Source organism: Neofelis nebulosa, chromosome 11, assembly GCF_028018385.1.
Source record: "Neofelis nebulosa isolate mNeoNeb1 chromosome 11, mNeoNeb1.pri, whole genome shotgun sequence".
NCBI classification, from domain to species: Eukaryota; Metazoa; Chordata; class Mammalia; order Carnivora; family Felidae; genus Neofelis; species Neofelis nebulosa.
This window is the reverse complement of record NC_080792.1, coordinates 66,937,521-66,953,342: the sequence shown is the minus strand read 5'-3', so window position 1 is coordinate 66,953,342 and position 15,822 is coordinate 66,937,521. Positions and strand designations below refer to the sequence as shown.

The 15,822-nt window shown below is 49.3% G+C and overlaps 1 protein-coding gene across 6 annotated transcripts in view; it reads left to right on the top strand.

The window, feature by feature from the left end:
* TXNRD2 (thioredoxin reductase 2) overlaps positions 1–15,822 on the top strand; it is a 51,662-nt gene that overhangs the window by 1,700 nt on the left and 34,140 nt on the right. For 5 of the 6 annotated variants that reach the window (XM_058693017.1, XM_058693022.1, XM_058693019.1 and 2 more), the window contains exons 2-7: positions 2,487–2,555; positions 10,012–10,068; positions 10,632–10,776; positions 11,391–11,465; positions 13,302–13,380; positions 13,939–14,001. In XM_058693017.1, coding sequence (XP_058549000.1) covers positions 2,487–2,555; positions 10,012–10,068; positions 10,632–10,776; positions 11,391–11,465; positions 13,302–13,380; positions 13,939–14,001 — 488 coding nt within the window. The remainder of the gene's footprint in view (positions 1–2,486; positions 2,556–10,011; positions 10,069–10,631; positions 10,777–11,390; positions 11,466–13,301; positions 13,381–13,938; positions 14,002–15,822) is intronic. The other variant, XM_058693018.1, reaches the window with a different exon arrangement.

The following is a 15,822-nucleotide window of genomic DNA, read 5'->3' as shown; positions in this document are numbered from 1 at the left end:
AAAGCCTCCACTTGCCCTCCCAGAGCAGTGCACCATTCATTCAGCCTTGTCAAACTTGCTGGGGGCCAGGCCCCTGGTTCAGAGGGGGAGCAGAAAATTAAAGGACAATGGGCTCAGAACAAATTGGAGACAGACCTTTCTGGGGCTGAGCACTGAACGTGCAGTGGGGAAAGGAAGGCTATGAGACTGTTCAGGGCACCAGAGTGCACAGGTGTGTTCCAGGTAACCCCCACAGAGCAGCACCCACCTCATCCGCCCTACAGTCCCTTGAGGGTCCTTCCCCCTGGCAGGGTATCCCAACCCTCCTACATGTTTAAAGGAAGATTTCCTACACTTACAGAAAGTTCCACTGCTGACCTCTTTCACGGGTTTATCAGACTGAGAGGCTCCTGGGTGTGCACAGCAGGCAGGGAGAGCAAGCCAAGGATAAGCCCGCAATCTACACAGCCAGTTGGTTGCCCTGCCCTCTGCCTGATAGCAGGCAAAGGGGACACAGTGTGGGGCTGGGGACACCAGGAGCTTGCAGGGACCTGTTCTGTCAGCAGGAAGGACCAGCACCAGCACTGCAATGGAAGGTAGGGGTGTTCTCCTGGGCAAAATCTTAGTGTTTCCCCTCCCCCTGTTCACCACGGGGCAGCTGGAGAGACGCTGCCCTGCCCAGCAGGCGTGTGCTCATCGCAGCCCAGCAGCAGCTTGTCTCCAGCCAGCAGTCTGTCCTCAGCTCTTTGGGCTCATATCAAAGCCACCAGAATAACTGACAAAGTTTAGGCCTCTTTAGAGCCCTTGAGTTGAATTTGGAGTTAGGTTCACTGTGGACTGGCTGTTTGAACCAAGTTGTGGCTCCCTTCGATCCCATGTGCACCTCTCACACATTACAGGTGCCCTCAAATGCCACCTGCTGGACAGAACCCGGGGTGGGCCTGGCTTTGGGGTGGGTGCAGTGGAGCGTCTCCACAGGACAGTCTGGTAGCAGGCCACCATCCAAGCACCCGGACACAAGCTTCTGGTGGTGACTCCCCTAACTTCACCAACTGCAAGCCAGGGCCTCCTCTAGGCTCAACTGAGCTCCTGTGTCCTTGCAAAGCATAGGTTCTAGACCCCTGTCTGTGGGACATCTACAAAGCCAGGGTCCCTGAGGGATGCGGTCCTCAGGAGTATTCTGTACAGCCTTGCCCACCAGAAAGGTCAAGGTGGCCACAAAGGCAGGTGCAGTGTTTTCACTTCTCAGGTTCCAGTGTGGCCAGCTGTGCTGGCCTTGGGTGGCAGACCCTTATTTGATCACAGGATCCTGTGCTTCACCAGGAGCAGTGGCTGGCTCTAGACATGCTGAAAGCAGTCTGACCTCCTCTGCCTTTCAACATACTAATAATTTTCTGTTATTTCTTCCTTTCTCTATAGGGACTAGGCCAGTGCCTGGTGCCGGGCCTCTCCATCTTGGGCCCTGTGTCAGAGCTTTGACCAGCCGGCCACACCTAAGGACACACCTACTCTCACCTACCCCCGACTCACTCCTTTGCTCACCACGACCCCCCCCCCCCCCCCGCTTCTGACTGTCCCTTGCTTGCTTTCCATGCCAGCAGTTTGCATAAGAGGGACAGATAATGTCTTCCGCAGGGCAGGAAAGATGTGAGCGGCCCTCTGTGCCGGGCGTGGGAGTAGGCTTTGTGTTGCCTCCAAGGTGACGCCATGGTAAGCCCAAAAGGCATTTTAGAGTCACTTCTCCCCCAAGGCCCACAGTGCACTAGGCACTCTGAGAGGCCAGGGTGTGCTGCCTGATGCAGGGATTGCTTTTTATATTTTTCCTCACTCAGAACAAAAGGTGACTGTTACAGCCGAAAGACACACTCAAGAAAAGTGTTCTTGTTTTTCGTTTTTGTAATTTTGGGGGTAATTTTTATTTTTGAGAGAGTGTGAGCTGGGGAGGGGCAGAGAGAGAGGCGGACAGAGGATCCAAAGTGGGCTCTGTGCTGACAAGCTGACAACACAGATCCCAACGTGGGGCTTGAACTCACAAACCACAAGATCATGACCTAAGCTGAAGTTGGACGCTCAACTGACTGAGCCACCCAGGTGCCCCCCAAGAAGAGTGTTTTAATCCCATGTCTGGCTTAGAACGTTGGGTGACGTGTAAATTCAGAGTAGTTCTGAAGCAGAGCAGAACAGTTATGGAGCGTGAAGTTCAGAGCAACTTCTTCTTGACCTGATTGTTGTTGCAAAGGCAGTTACACACCTTTGGCCAACCTCACCTGGCATTGCTTGGTTTCAGGATTTGTGCTGATGATGGATACCATCGTTGCCTTCTGCCTCGATGTGTGATGCATTATCACCCCAGACCATCACAGGATGGGGGCTCCGATCCTATAAAACAGATCCCGTACCACATTTAACTGGGCAGAGCTGTTTGCCCTTTGGAAATCACATGGTATCTTATGGGATCCATATCCCAGACTTGTCCTGACCCTTCTTCTCACCTCTCCTTTCTCCAGCAGGGAGGCAGGACTACAATCTTCTGGTGATTGGCGGGGGATCTGGCGGCTTGGCTTGTGCCAAGGAAGGTATGTGTCCTGTGCCCTGTATCCTGCCAGTGTGGCGGGGGCTCCAAGCTTTCAGGGATGCCTGGAGAGGGCTGCATTGTTCTCATAGCTAGGTGGAGATGCACCCTGAGTGGCCATGCACAGAATGCATTATCTCTGTAGCTGGCCTGCTGGTCTCTGGGGTCCTACATCCTGCAGGGTCACCCCAAGAGCCTCATCATTTTGCCCTGCTCCCTGCCGCTCCCGAGTTGTCTGTGCAACTCCCAGCAGCCAGGATGACACCCAGGTCTGAGCCTGCCCTCTTGGGCTGCAGCCCAAGGCCTCATGGGAGCTGTCCCCACCCATCTGACATGTCTCCCACCACCCACACCCTTGCTCACTCTTCTGCTACAGCCCCTGGCTGCCTCACTGCTTCCCGAAGGTCTTTCTGGCCTTGCGCCTCACCCTGGCTGTCTGCCTGGCCTGGCCTGGCCTGGCCTGGTCTTCACCAGCCTGGTTAGCTGTGGGGCTCACTCATCTTCCTTCAGTCTTTGCTGCCAAGGGTAGAATTACCCCCTTCTACACACATCTGGTCCCTGCTCCCGGCTCCACTGTCCTCGTTCTTAGCCCTGGCACTGTCCCACAGAGATCATGGTTTGTTCTGCTGTCCGTGTCTAACCAGATGGGCCTGGGCACCCTGGGGCACTCAGTAAAGATGTGTTGAGTGAAAGGGCTGGACCCAGAGGCATCCAGAGACCTCGTGTTGCAGTTTACCACTAATCTGGATGCGGAACAGATGGCCACCGTTTCACTGGGGGCTCTGCTCTCTGTCTTAGGAGTGCCTGGCAGTCTGCTTATCTGTCTAAATGATAAGGAGGCAGGTGAGGCAGATGTGGATGAGGGAGAGGGGAAGACAGGAGAGAAATGGTGCCCAAAACATGAAGAGTTGAGCAGCCACCCTGACCATTTAATTACAGCTCTCTGATATCAGATCCTGGGTTTTAGAATCACAGTTGGCATAAAGAAAATTTGCTGTCCACTGCTCTTGCTCTGAGGAGCAGAGGAGGGTGCCGGCCTCCAGTGGAGGGCAGGAACCTTGGAAGTCTCCCAGCTGATATGGGGGCCCACAGAGGGACACGAGGTCCTCATCCCATTGAACCACAGAGCCACCCCAAGAAACAGAGCATACAGACAGTTGTCCCAGTGGTGTGTCTTATAGCAGAAGAAAGCCCTGGATGTCGTGTCCACTCTAGTGTCTTACCTGTAGAGGCACATCTCTGTTAACCCACACCACTTCCCACGTCTGTCTTTGCCTTTCTCAACAGTGGCATCTCTCCCTGTGGATGATTGTGCTTCTCTATAGCTTTACTGAAATATAATTGACTTAAAATAAACTGTACATATTTGCAGTGGACAACTTGATATGCTTTGACATACGTACACACCTGTGAAGCCATGTACGCAGTCAAGCTAGTGAACATGTCCGTCCCCCCCGTATTAGCTGGCTGGGGTTGCCGTCACAAAGAACCACAGGCTGCATGGCTTAAGCAGCAGAAATGTATTTCCTCACTGGAGCCTGGAAGTCTGAGATGAAGGTGCCAGCAGGGTTGTTTCTTCTGAGTCCTCTGTCCTTGGCTTAGAGATGGCTGTCATTTCTCTGTGTTCTCACATGGTCTTTCCTCCGTGTGTCTATGTCCTAATCTCATCTTTTTATATGGACACCAGTCAGATTGGAGTAGGTAGGGCCCACCCTATGGTCTCAATTCTAACCTCTATACAGACCTTGTCTTCAAATAAGGTCACATGCTAAGGTTCTGGAGGTTTGGGCTCCAACATGAATTTTGAGGGGACGTGACTCGGCTCATAACAAACCCCAAAGTTTCCTCAAACCTTGGGAACCCCTTCCTGCTGCTCCCTCTCTGCTGCATCCCCAGACAGCCAATGATCTGCTTTCTCTCACTACAGATTAGTTTGCATTTTCTAAAATCTTGTTATACAAGATGAGATCATGCAGCATGTATTCTTACTTCTCTGGCTTTTTTTCACATAGCGTAATTATTTTGAGATTGATCTGTGATGCTGTGTGCATCTAGAGTTCATTCCTTTTTATTACTGATTAGTATTCTGTTGTTTGCATGCACCACATGATGTTGGGCCAGTCACCTATAGGTGCACATTTGGGGTATTTGCAGTTTGGGGCTATTGTGAATGGTGCTGCTGTGAACATTTGGGTTTGTGTCTTGGTGTGGATGCATGTTTTCAGTTCTCTGAGATAAATGCCTAAAAGTAGAACAGGTAGGTCATGTAGTATATCTCTTCTTTAGGTATTTTTTCATTTAATTGCCACTGTCTTTCGTAGTCTTCAACGTACAGGTCTCCACATCTTTCATCAGATTTATCATGAAGTGTTTCATATGTTTTCTAACAGCTTTTTGAGATTAAGTCATATACCATACTATTCATTCATTTAAATTGCGTAATTCAGGGGCGCCTTAGTGGCTTAGTCAGTTAAACATCCGACTCTTGATCTCGGCTCAGGCCTTGATCTCAGGGTCATGAGTTTAAGCCCTGCTTTGGACTCTGTGTTGGGTGGGAAGCCTACTTAAAAAACACAAAAATGCATAATTCAGTAATTTTTAGTATATTCACAGAGTTTTACAACTATCACTACATCAATCATAGAAATTTTCACCACCCCCCAAAATTATTCTGTATCCATTAGCAGCCAGTCCTCAGCCCCAGGCAACCACTAATCCACCTTCTGTTTGTGTGTATTTGCCTATTCTGGATATTTAATATAAATATGTGGTCTTTTGTCTTTGTATCTTCCACTTACCATAATGTTTTCAGCACTCATCCACCACACAGCATATGCTAATGCCATATTCCTTTCAGTGGCTAAATATCATTCCACTGCATGGACAGATCACATTTTATTATCCACTTGTCCATTGCTGGACATTTGGGTTGTTTCTACTTTTTTGGCTTTTGTGAATAATGGTACTGGGAACATTTGTGCGCATATTTTTGTGTGGATCTGTTTTCCTGTCTCTTGGGTAGATACCTAGGAGTAGAATTGCAGAGTTGTGTGGTTTGACCTTTTGAGGAAATGCCAGACTATTTTCCAAAGTGGCTGTATCATTTTATATTCCCACCAGCGATGCAGGAAGGTTCAGATTTCTCCACATCCTCTCTAGCATGTGTTATCTTTTTTATTATAGTCTCCTAAGTAGGTGCTCAAATGGTACCTCCTTGTGGTTCGTCTGTGTTTTCCTAATGATTAATGACATGGATCATCTTTTCATGTGTTTATTGTCTATTTGCATATCTATGAGTAAATGTCTATTCACAAGTTTTGCCCACTTTTTTTTAAAAGATTTTATCCTTAAAACAATTTTTTTTAATGTTTATTATTTATTTTTGAGAGACAGAGTACGAGCAGGGGAGGAGCAGAGAGAGAGGGAGGCACAGAATCCGTAGCAGGCTCTGGGGTCTGAGTTGTCAGCACAGAGCCTGACGTGGGGCTTGAATCCATGAACTGTGAGATTATGACCTGAGCCAAAGTCAGACGCTGAACCTACTGAGCCACCCAGGTGCCTCCTATGTTACATATTCATACATAAACACATTCTGGTTACTAGACCCTTACCAGGTATATGATTTGCCAATGCTTTTTTCCATTCCATGGATTATCTTTCTACTTTCTTGCAGCACATTTTTAATTTTGATGCAAGTCCAGGTTATTTCTTATTTATTTTGTTGCTATGCTTTTGGTATTTGAGAAACAGTGGTCCTACCCAAGCTCACAAAGGTGTATGTCTGTGTTTTCCTCTAAGACTTGTACATTTTCAGCTCTGACACTTAGGCCTTTGGTCCATTTTGAGTTCATGTATACATAGGGTGCGAGGTAGCTGCTTTGGGGTTTTCAGTAGACACCTTGAACTTGTCACAGTCTGCCTGCAAGTGATATTGTCCCACTTCACATGTAGTACGAAAACCTTAGTATGGTAGCATGCTTCCCTTACTCCCTTCTGAGCCTTTATCCTATGTGGTCATATGTTTTACTTTTACATGTTATAAGCCCCATAACACATTGCTATTTTTTTGTTTAAACCATTACCTTCAAAAAAGATTAAACTAATGAGGAAAAAATCTTACAGATCTGCCCGTGTAGTCACCATTTCTGGTGTACTCTTTCCTTTGTACAGATCCGAGTTTCCATCTGCCATCATTTTGCTTCTACCCTAAGGATGTCAGTGAACATTTCTTGTGATGTGGCTCTAAGAGTAATTAATTCTTCAAGCTTTTGTATGTCTGAAGACATCTTTATCTTGCCTTTAGTGTTTTTTTTTTTTTTCAACGTTTTTTATTTATTTTTGGGACAGAGAGAGACAGAGCATGAACGGGGAAGGGGCAGAGAGAGAGGGAGACACAAAGAATTGGAAACAGGCTCCAGGCTCCGAGCCATCAGCCCAGAGCCTGACGCGGGGCTCGAACTCACAGACCGCGAGATCGTGACCTGGCTGAAGTCGGACGCCTAACCGACTGCGCCACCCAGGCGCCCCACTTGCCTTTAGTTTTTAAAATATTTTCTCTGGGCGGAGAATTCAAGGAAGATAGAGTTTTTGTTTGTTTTTTCTTTTAGTACTTTAGAGACATTGTCCTTCTGGCTTCTCACTTGCATTATTTCTTTTTGTTTGTTATTTGAGAGAGAGAGAGAGAGAGAGAGAGAGAGAGAGAGAGAGAGAGAGAGAGAGAACACAAACCCAAGCAGGCCCCATGCTCAGCCTGACACAGTGCTCAATCCCATGACCCTGGGATCATGACCTGAGCCAAATCAAGAGTGGGACACTCAACCAACTGAGCCACCCAGCAGCCCTCACTTGTATTGTTTCTGATGTCATCTGGTGCCTCTTTATCTCTGTGTTCTTTCATTGTGTGTCTTTTTTCCTCTGGTGGTTTTCAGGATTTTCTCTTTTCATTGGTTTTGAGCAATTTAATGAGGGTGTGCCCTGGTGTAGTTCTCAATTATTTTTCTGTTAGACTTCACTTAGCTTCTTGGGTCCATGGATTTATAATTCTCATCAAGTTGTGAGAATTTTCAATCATTATTTCTCCAGGTAATTTTCCTGTCCTTCCTCCTCTCCTTCACTATGGGAGACTTTAATCACACATATATTAGGCTGTTCAAAGTTGCCCCTCAGCTCCTGGGTGCTCTCTTCACTTTGGAGAGTTTCTATTCCTGTGTTTCCAAGTTCACTAATAAAAGAGTCTGCAAAGTCTAATCTACCATTAATCCCACCCAATATATTTTTTATCACTTTTATTGTAATCTTCATCTCTATAAATCTGACCTGGGTCCTTAACTTTTTGAACATGGGGAATACAGTTACAATACTCATTTTACTTTTTTTCTAATTCTGACAACTGTGTCAGTTTTTGGTCGGTTTCCATTAACTGATCTTTTCTCTCTTACGGCTTGTATTTTCCTGCTCCTTTGCATGCCTGATGGTTTTCGATTGAATTTCCCTTGCTGGCTTCTAGATATTTTTAGATTCCTAGATACAGTTTTGAGCATGTTCTGGAGTTTGATTCCTTTGCATCTTCCACTTAAGATTTATTAGGCGAGGGACACCTGGGTGGCTCGGTCAGTTAAGCGTCCGACTTCAGCTCAGGTCATGATCTCGAAGTTTGTGAGTTCAAGACCTGCATCGGGCTCTGAGCTGACAGTGTTGAGCCTGGAGCCTGCTTTGGATTCTGTGTCTCCCTCTCTCTCTGCCCTTCCCCCATTCAGTCTCTCTCTCTCTCTCTCTCAAATAAATAAAACATTTTTAAAAATTTTTAAAAAAATTTTATGAGCTGTGCCCAATCATTTCCAGGTCCAGAGCTGTGCCCAATCATTTCCAGTGACTGGGATCTGACCTTAATACTTTCACAGCTCCCCAGGAATCATGTGGTTTGTCCAGTCTACCTTCTGGGAACAGGCAGTATTCCCAGCCCTGCATGATCACTGTCTCCTCTGGTCTTTCTGGATGATTCTTTCCTGGCCTCAGGTAAATTCCTCACACACGTGCACTGATCAGATGTCGGGGGTTCTGTGCAGCTCTCTCCTCTCTGGTTCTGTCCCAGAAGCTCTGGCTGCCTCAGTCTCCCCAGGCTCCCAGCCTCTCTCCTCAGCCATTGAATCTGGTGGGCTCTGCCTGTGCTGCATCCTGAAGACTCTCCAGTTGTGAGGCTCACCTCGTTTGTTTCTTGTCTTCCAAGAATCACTCTCCTTGGAAGAGTAATGTTCGGTTTCTTGAAACCCTTATTTTATGTATTCCGTCTGGAGTTTTGGTTGTCTTGGATGGGAGGGTACATCCGGTCCCTGTTGCTCCATTGTGTCAGATGGGGGAGACAGACGTAGGCATGTTGGAAGAGTCCCCCTTGTTTTTAATTTTTTTTTTAATGTTTAGTTATTTTTGAGAGAGAGAGAGAAACAGAGCACAAGAAGGGAAGGGGCAGAGAGAGAGGGAGACACAGAATCTGAAGCAGGCAAAGAGTCCCCCTTGTTTTTAAAACAAGTACTGCGATCGCATCACTGATCAGTTGAGCAAAATGGGTTTTTACATGAAGGCTCTAAAACTTTGTTCTGATCTTGGTTGATAGCCATGAATTGAGTACATTCTGTAGTATGTGAAACACTCATGAGTCACGATGTTTAAGTCAGGCATGCCCTCAGTCAAGTCCAGTGCCCAGGCTGGCGATGCAATTCCCCAAGTAAGCCAAGGGGAAGCCCTTCAATTGTCCCTGGCTAATTGGTAACAGGGTCAGAACCTAGGATTGGTGGCCCTGGGAGGAATCTGCTCACAGCCAGTGGGGAAAGCCAGGAGACTCCAGACAGGAGGTGCAGTTGGAGCCCAGGTCTCCCTCCCACTTTGGGGCCTGGCTGATCCTGGACCTGCCATTTGACCTTCCATTTTCTCACCCTGAGAATGAGGTAGCAAATAGCCACAAGGGTAGACCTTGGGTAGAAGCCTCCCATGGTGTCCAGTGGAGAAGAGAGGAGATGAATGAGTCTACTGGGTAGGTCTGGGGAGAGAGCCAGGGGAAGCTCCGAGTCTGGGGCCTCTCCCAGGAGGTGGATACTCCTGTGATGCATGTAAGTATGCTCTGGGTGGGCACCAGGCTCATGCTGAATGTCTGGGCCTGGAGCCAGGTGCCACAGAAGGCAAGGGAGGGCTGTGGTGGGCATATGAGGAAGGGTGGGCATCCCACTGGGTCCTGGCACTAGGGTGGGTCGTGTGAAGGCTGCAGTCAAGAAGAGGCCCGAGGGTTCCCATTTATGGGCAGCACAGCTGTGTGGCAGCTGACAGGTGGGGAGATCTGGGTGTGGAGCTGGTGGGAAGGTGCTGGTCCTGGTCTTTCCCTGCCCTTTTCTGGTGGTCATGGGCCCCTAGGGTCCCCAGCCCCAGCCCCGAAGCAGCTGCCCATCTGCTCGCTCTTTTTGTCTTTCCAGCCGCTCAGCTGGGAATGAAGGTGGCCGTGGTAGACTATGTGGAGCCTTCCCCCCGAGGTAGGTAGCCCTGGATGGGAGCCGTGTGTCCTGGGGAAGAGGGAGGAAGGGTGCCTGGTTCATGCACGGAGGGTGGCTGAGCCTAGAGCCAGTCACCCACTGCTAGTTGGCGTCTCTGGCACAGGTCCTGTTTCTCCAGTAAGTCACCATTAATGTAAAGTTCCTTGTTCTTCAACATTTTTTATTTATTTTTGGGACAGAGAGAGACAGAGCATGAACGGGGAGGGGCAGAGAGAGAGGGACACAGAATCGGAAACAGGCTCCAGGCTCCGAGCCATCAGCCCAGAGCCTGACGCGGGGCTCGAACTCACGGACCGCGAGATCGTGACCTGGCTGAAGTCGGACGCTTAACCGACTGCGCCACCCAGGCGCCCCAAGTTCCTTGTTCTTATTTAAAAATGAATCTGACTATAATCATAGACAGTAAATTCACAGGGCAGTGTTCACCTGGAGCGTGTCTGAGTTGCAAACAATGACTTCAAGGAATCCTACACAACTGTAGAACAGGAGAGACTTCTAGTCCCCTGAATACAAATCTAAACATGCTCTTCCCAACATGCCAGGCACCAGGTGGGGCCTAGGCGGCACGTGTGTGAACGTTGGCTGCATCCCCAAGAAGCTGATACACCAGGCAGCGCTGCTGGGGGGTATGATCCGCGACGCTCCCCACTACGGCTGGGATGTGGCCCAGCCGGTCCTGCATGACTGGTGAGGAGCCCTGCCCACTCCCAGTGCTTGTCTGCTGCTCATGGGGGAGGTTGACTGCTCCATTAACCCTCACGGGAGTGTGCTATCAGAGAGCGGCCCTCACTGGGAACAGCTCTGTGCCCCACCCCTTGACATTTGGCAAAGTCTAGAGACATTTTTGGTTATCACCACTGGTGGGGGGGGTGCTGCTGCACCTATGGGGTTCTGCTAAAGGCCCTATGGTGCACAGGACACCCTCACAAAGGTTGATCTGGCCCCAAAGACCACTGGTGCAGGGTGAGAAACTGATTCAGGTTCCACAGGTGGCACCTGGTCTGCTCTGAGCTGCACACAGGCCCCTCTGTGGTTCTCAGATGACCTAGACTCAGGGCCACTGCTGTGTCGTGGTGGCTGTGGCCCAAAGCCCCTGTTTTCCCTGAGTCCAAAGTCCCACAGCCCCAAACCCAGGACAGAGACAGTGGCCGTGGGGATAGATGTCACATTTTCCACCTTTAGAATCACTTTGTTTCTTAGTATTTCTGCTAACCCACTATTTGCATCTGATTGTCTGTTGTGGGACTCTATAGTTATTGCTTCTGTTGTGGTTTTTAACATCTCTTGTTGTGTGTTAATAGGAGGAAAATGGCAGAAGCCGTTCAGAATTATGTGAAATCCCTGAACTGGGGGCACCGGGTCCAGCTTCAGGATAGGTACTGAGGCCTCCTCAGGCCCTCCTGGCCCTCTGTGGGTCATTTCATACCTTGTCAAGCACTTAACTCCTCAAAGGCTCAGCAGTGATAAGACGAGAAGTCCCTGCCAATGGGGTGGGGGTGCACACACGAGAAGCAGGTGGGGTGAGTGCCCTGTGAGCAGAAGGCCACCCTGCAAGCTGGCACCTGCAGAACCTGGAGTAGCAGGGAGCGGGGGGCATGCTGGCAGGATAGCTGGAGCCCAGGGCTGCACCAAGGAGGAGGCATGCTCAGAGCTGGGGCTAGGGAGAACAATGGCCAGAGTGTGGGAGCATAGAGAGGGCCATCCCAGACGCCAGCACCTTCCTTGAGGCAGGTGACCTTTCTCCTGTCAGGGTGGACCACAGTTATGTGTAAGGAGCCCCATGAACCCCATGTTGCCCAGGCCCCACTCTGTGAAGTCCACAACTCACCTCTCATCTCCAAGGCTCCCACACCCTGAACCCCACACCTTACCACCCACCTCCTGGCTCTCTAGGCGTACATGAAGGCACCTGCTGTTGTGTGCTGAAGCATATGTCCAACATGATCATTCTAGCCTGGGACAAGGTCCCATCAGCCCTTTGGGGTCCCCCAACCAAGATGCCGAGATTTCTTCCACCAAAGGATCCTCCCTGAGGAGCCACTACCAGACGGAGAGGTGCCCCAAACTGCACTTGACTCTGGCTAGGCTTTGCTCCTGGCCCTGTAGCTCTTCCCTGTGCCCATGCAGGTCATGGAGGGGACAGTGTTCCCTCAGAGGTCTGGTGGCTCTCATCTGAGCTCTATTTGCTTGGCTCCAAGGAGTCTTCCTGGGCCTGTACAGTAGGCAGCTATTTTGTACCCATGAAACCCAGGACACCTGAGCTGGAGAAGCTGGCCCACCTGCCCATCCTGGGCGTCCCCAGTGATCCCCCCACCAGGGAGCTGAGCTGTATCCTGTTGTTTTTCCTCTGTGTGGGGCTCAGTATCCCTCAGTGCGGTTTGCTGGAAGCATAGGGCTCTGCCATCCATCCTGCTGGCCCTGGGCAGCAACCAGTCAAGTGCCAAACAGGCCTGACCCCAGGGCAGCTCTAGAGGTGCCCACAGATGGAAGCTGGTGCAGAACATCTGTCTGTATCCTATGGCTATTGCTGAGCTGTGGGGGTGAGTGAGGACTTGCTTCCTACAGCTCAGGCAGCATATGGAGGCATGGGGCTTGATTGTGGGGAGGACATAAAGTCCAGGAGGTGATAAAGCCTTCCCAAATGTGCCAAGAACCCACCACTACAGGGTGGCCTTCATTATTAGAAGGCGTGGATCATTTCTACACACCATGCACCTGACCACCCTTATGTCCTCATCAGACCTGTTTTCCAGCCTTATTATCCCCTAGAGGGATGTAAGAGTGTAAGAGTAATGTCTTCCTAGTGGGCACCCTTCCTTGTCAGCAGGAGGTTGGTCATTTGGATGGCGGGGATAACTGGGTGCACGTAGGGGCCTCTGTTCCCTGCCGGAAAGTGCCCAGGTGACAAGGATGGACCCTAGGGAGGCTCAGCCACTTCTGTCATCACACACACCGGGGCTGTACTTGGGCTCTCAGAACCATGCTGGCTTCTGTCCAGCAGTTCCAGGGATCTATGGTCCAGGGGACCCTTGGGGAGACGACAGCTATCCTTCTCCCCCTTCATGCTTCCCAGTGCTGTCTGCCCCACCTGAGCTGTGGGCAGGGGGCTGTGGGTCCGAGCTAGGCTTTTACCCATCTGCTCCCTGTTTAATCCCATAAGTGACACTTAATTTACAGAGAAAATATTTGACAATCTTATTTTTATTTTGCAGAAAAGTCAAGTACTTTAACATCAAGGCCAGCTTTGTCAATGAGCACACGATTTGTGGTGTCACTAAAGGTGGGAAAGAGGTGAGTGCCCAGCTCTCCTGAGTGGCTCCTCTCAGGCAGTCCTGACCCTTCCAAAGACCTGGGGTGCCGACTCCAGCTTCATTCAACCCCAGTGATGTTCGCAGTAATAAGTACTGCTGGAATTGACAGCAGATCTCTCTGAGGCTGGTTGTCACTCTCCATAAACAATGAAACAGACCACTGAGATGCATGTTGTGCTAGGCTGCCTGCTGCGCTGGGCGATAGGGTGGGTGGTCACACCCTTGCAGAATTTTGTGGGGATTGGAGGAGACGAGACACCTGCAGGGTGCTCTATAAACTGGGGGTGGGGGGTGGTGTTTGGAGTTACAATGTCTCCCTGCCCTCTTCTGTTGCACCCCCTCCTGGCTTGAGTACCCTTGGCAGGCTCCCAGCTCCAAGGGACCTCTGAGCTCCTGGCTGGAGGGTCCACACTGCAGGGCAGCAACTGTAATTAGAAAGTGTGGGTCTCTACCAGGGGTACCTGTGGGCAGTCGAGCCCTCTGCATCTGTGTGCCACAGTACATCTGTGTGACGACAGCTTCCTTGATTTCTTCTCAGACTTTGCTTTCCGCGGAGCATATCGTCATTGCTACTGGAGGGCGGCCAAGGTACCCCACCCACGTGAGTGTCCCCAGCACACAGCCTTCCCTGCCACCCTGGGCACGTTCATGGTCTCTCAGCTCATGCTTCCCACACCAGCAGCATCCCCATTCTTTCTTTTCTTAAAGAAATTAGTTTTTCTATATTCACTGTTGTCACTTTTTCTTTCTTTTTTTTTTTTCAGTTTTAAAGTTCATTTGTTTTGAGAGGGAGAGAGGGTGTGCACACACGTGAGCAGAGGAGGGGCAGAGAGAGAGAGGGAGAGAGAATCCCAAGCAGCCTCCATGCTGCCATTGCAGAGCCTGATGGAGGGCTTGAACCCATGAACTGCGAGATCATGACCTGAGCTATAACCAAGAGTCAGACGCTTAATCAACTGAACCGACTAAGCCACCCAGGCATCCCTGTTTCTAATTCTTTCTCATGTCCATTCTACGGAAGCAGGTCAGCAGGGACCCAATACTGCTGAATCCTAAGAACAACTGTCACTTCACTCTTCAGGTGGCTCTGAGACACCACCGCACCTGGTCTTCTTTATCTTGCTTTGCTGATTCTTCCTTTTCTCTTCAGCCTCAAAATGTTGGAACATCCAGGACTTTAGCCTTTTCTTCCTTCCCCTACCCCAAATCTTGCTTTTAATTGACATAAAATTTATACACCATAAAATGCACCCTTTTAAAGGGTACGATTCAGGGAGTTTTAGTATATTCACAGTTGTGCAGCCATCAGTCTCCACTACCTAATTCCAGAACATTTTCACCCCCAAAATGAAACCTTGTACCATTAGTAGTCACTGCCCATTCCCTGCCTCCCCAACCCCTGGCAACCACTAGTCTGCTTTCTGTCCCTATGGATTTGCCCACTCTGGACATTTCACATAAATGGAATCAGACATGTGGCCTTTGTGACCTGCTTCCTGCACTCAGCAGAATGTTTCCAAGATTCCACATTGTAGCATGTGTTAGAACTTCATTTCTCTTTATGCCTGAGTAATGATCCATTGTGTGGGTAGACCATATTTTGTTTATCCACTTGTCCACTGATGGACATCTGAATTGTTTCCACTTTGAGTTGTTGTGAATAATGCTGCTGTGAACATTTATGTACAAGTTTTTCTGTGGACTTAAGTTTTCACTTCTCTTGGCTATATACCTAGGAATGGAGTCGATGGTCAGTTTTTAACCTTTTGAGGAACCACCAGACTGCTTTCCAAAGCAGCTACACCATTTTAGATTCCCCCACCAATAACATGTAAAGGTCATACTATACTTTCTTGTTTCTTCACATTTTGTAATTTTCTTATTGAAAAATGAATATTTCAAATAAAATAATGTGTTAACTCTGGAAGTCAGAATCTCTCTCCACTGTAGGATTTTGTTTATTGCTATTGTTCGTCAGGTGGTTTTCTGAACTGATTTTGTAAAATCTATATTCTTTGTCATGGGAGGCCACTGACGTCTCTGCTCAGTTAGCTTAGTGGTCAGCTAGTAACTAGACAGAGGTTTCCTTAAACACCTGGAGAAAACACACAGTCTTTGCTGAGGGGTTCGGTAGGCATTTGGGGGCACGCTTTTGACATTTAGCCAGGTACCAGAAACTCTGCCTTAGCCCTCACTACCTACTTGTGCTGGGCCTCAAGGCCAGCCAGAGGTGAGAGTTCAGGCTGTCTCAGGCCTTTCCCTGGTGTGTGCACAGCCCAGTGCCTACACCTGGCCTTCTAGGTCCCCAGGAATACGTGGGACCTTTTCAAAGCTCCAATGGACGTCTCATTCCTTGGCTTTTCCTTTTACACTTTTGGGTAGTATGTTGTTTGCTTCAGCTGTTATCCATCACCTCAGGCAG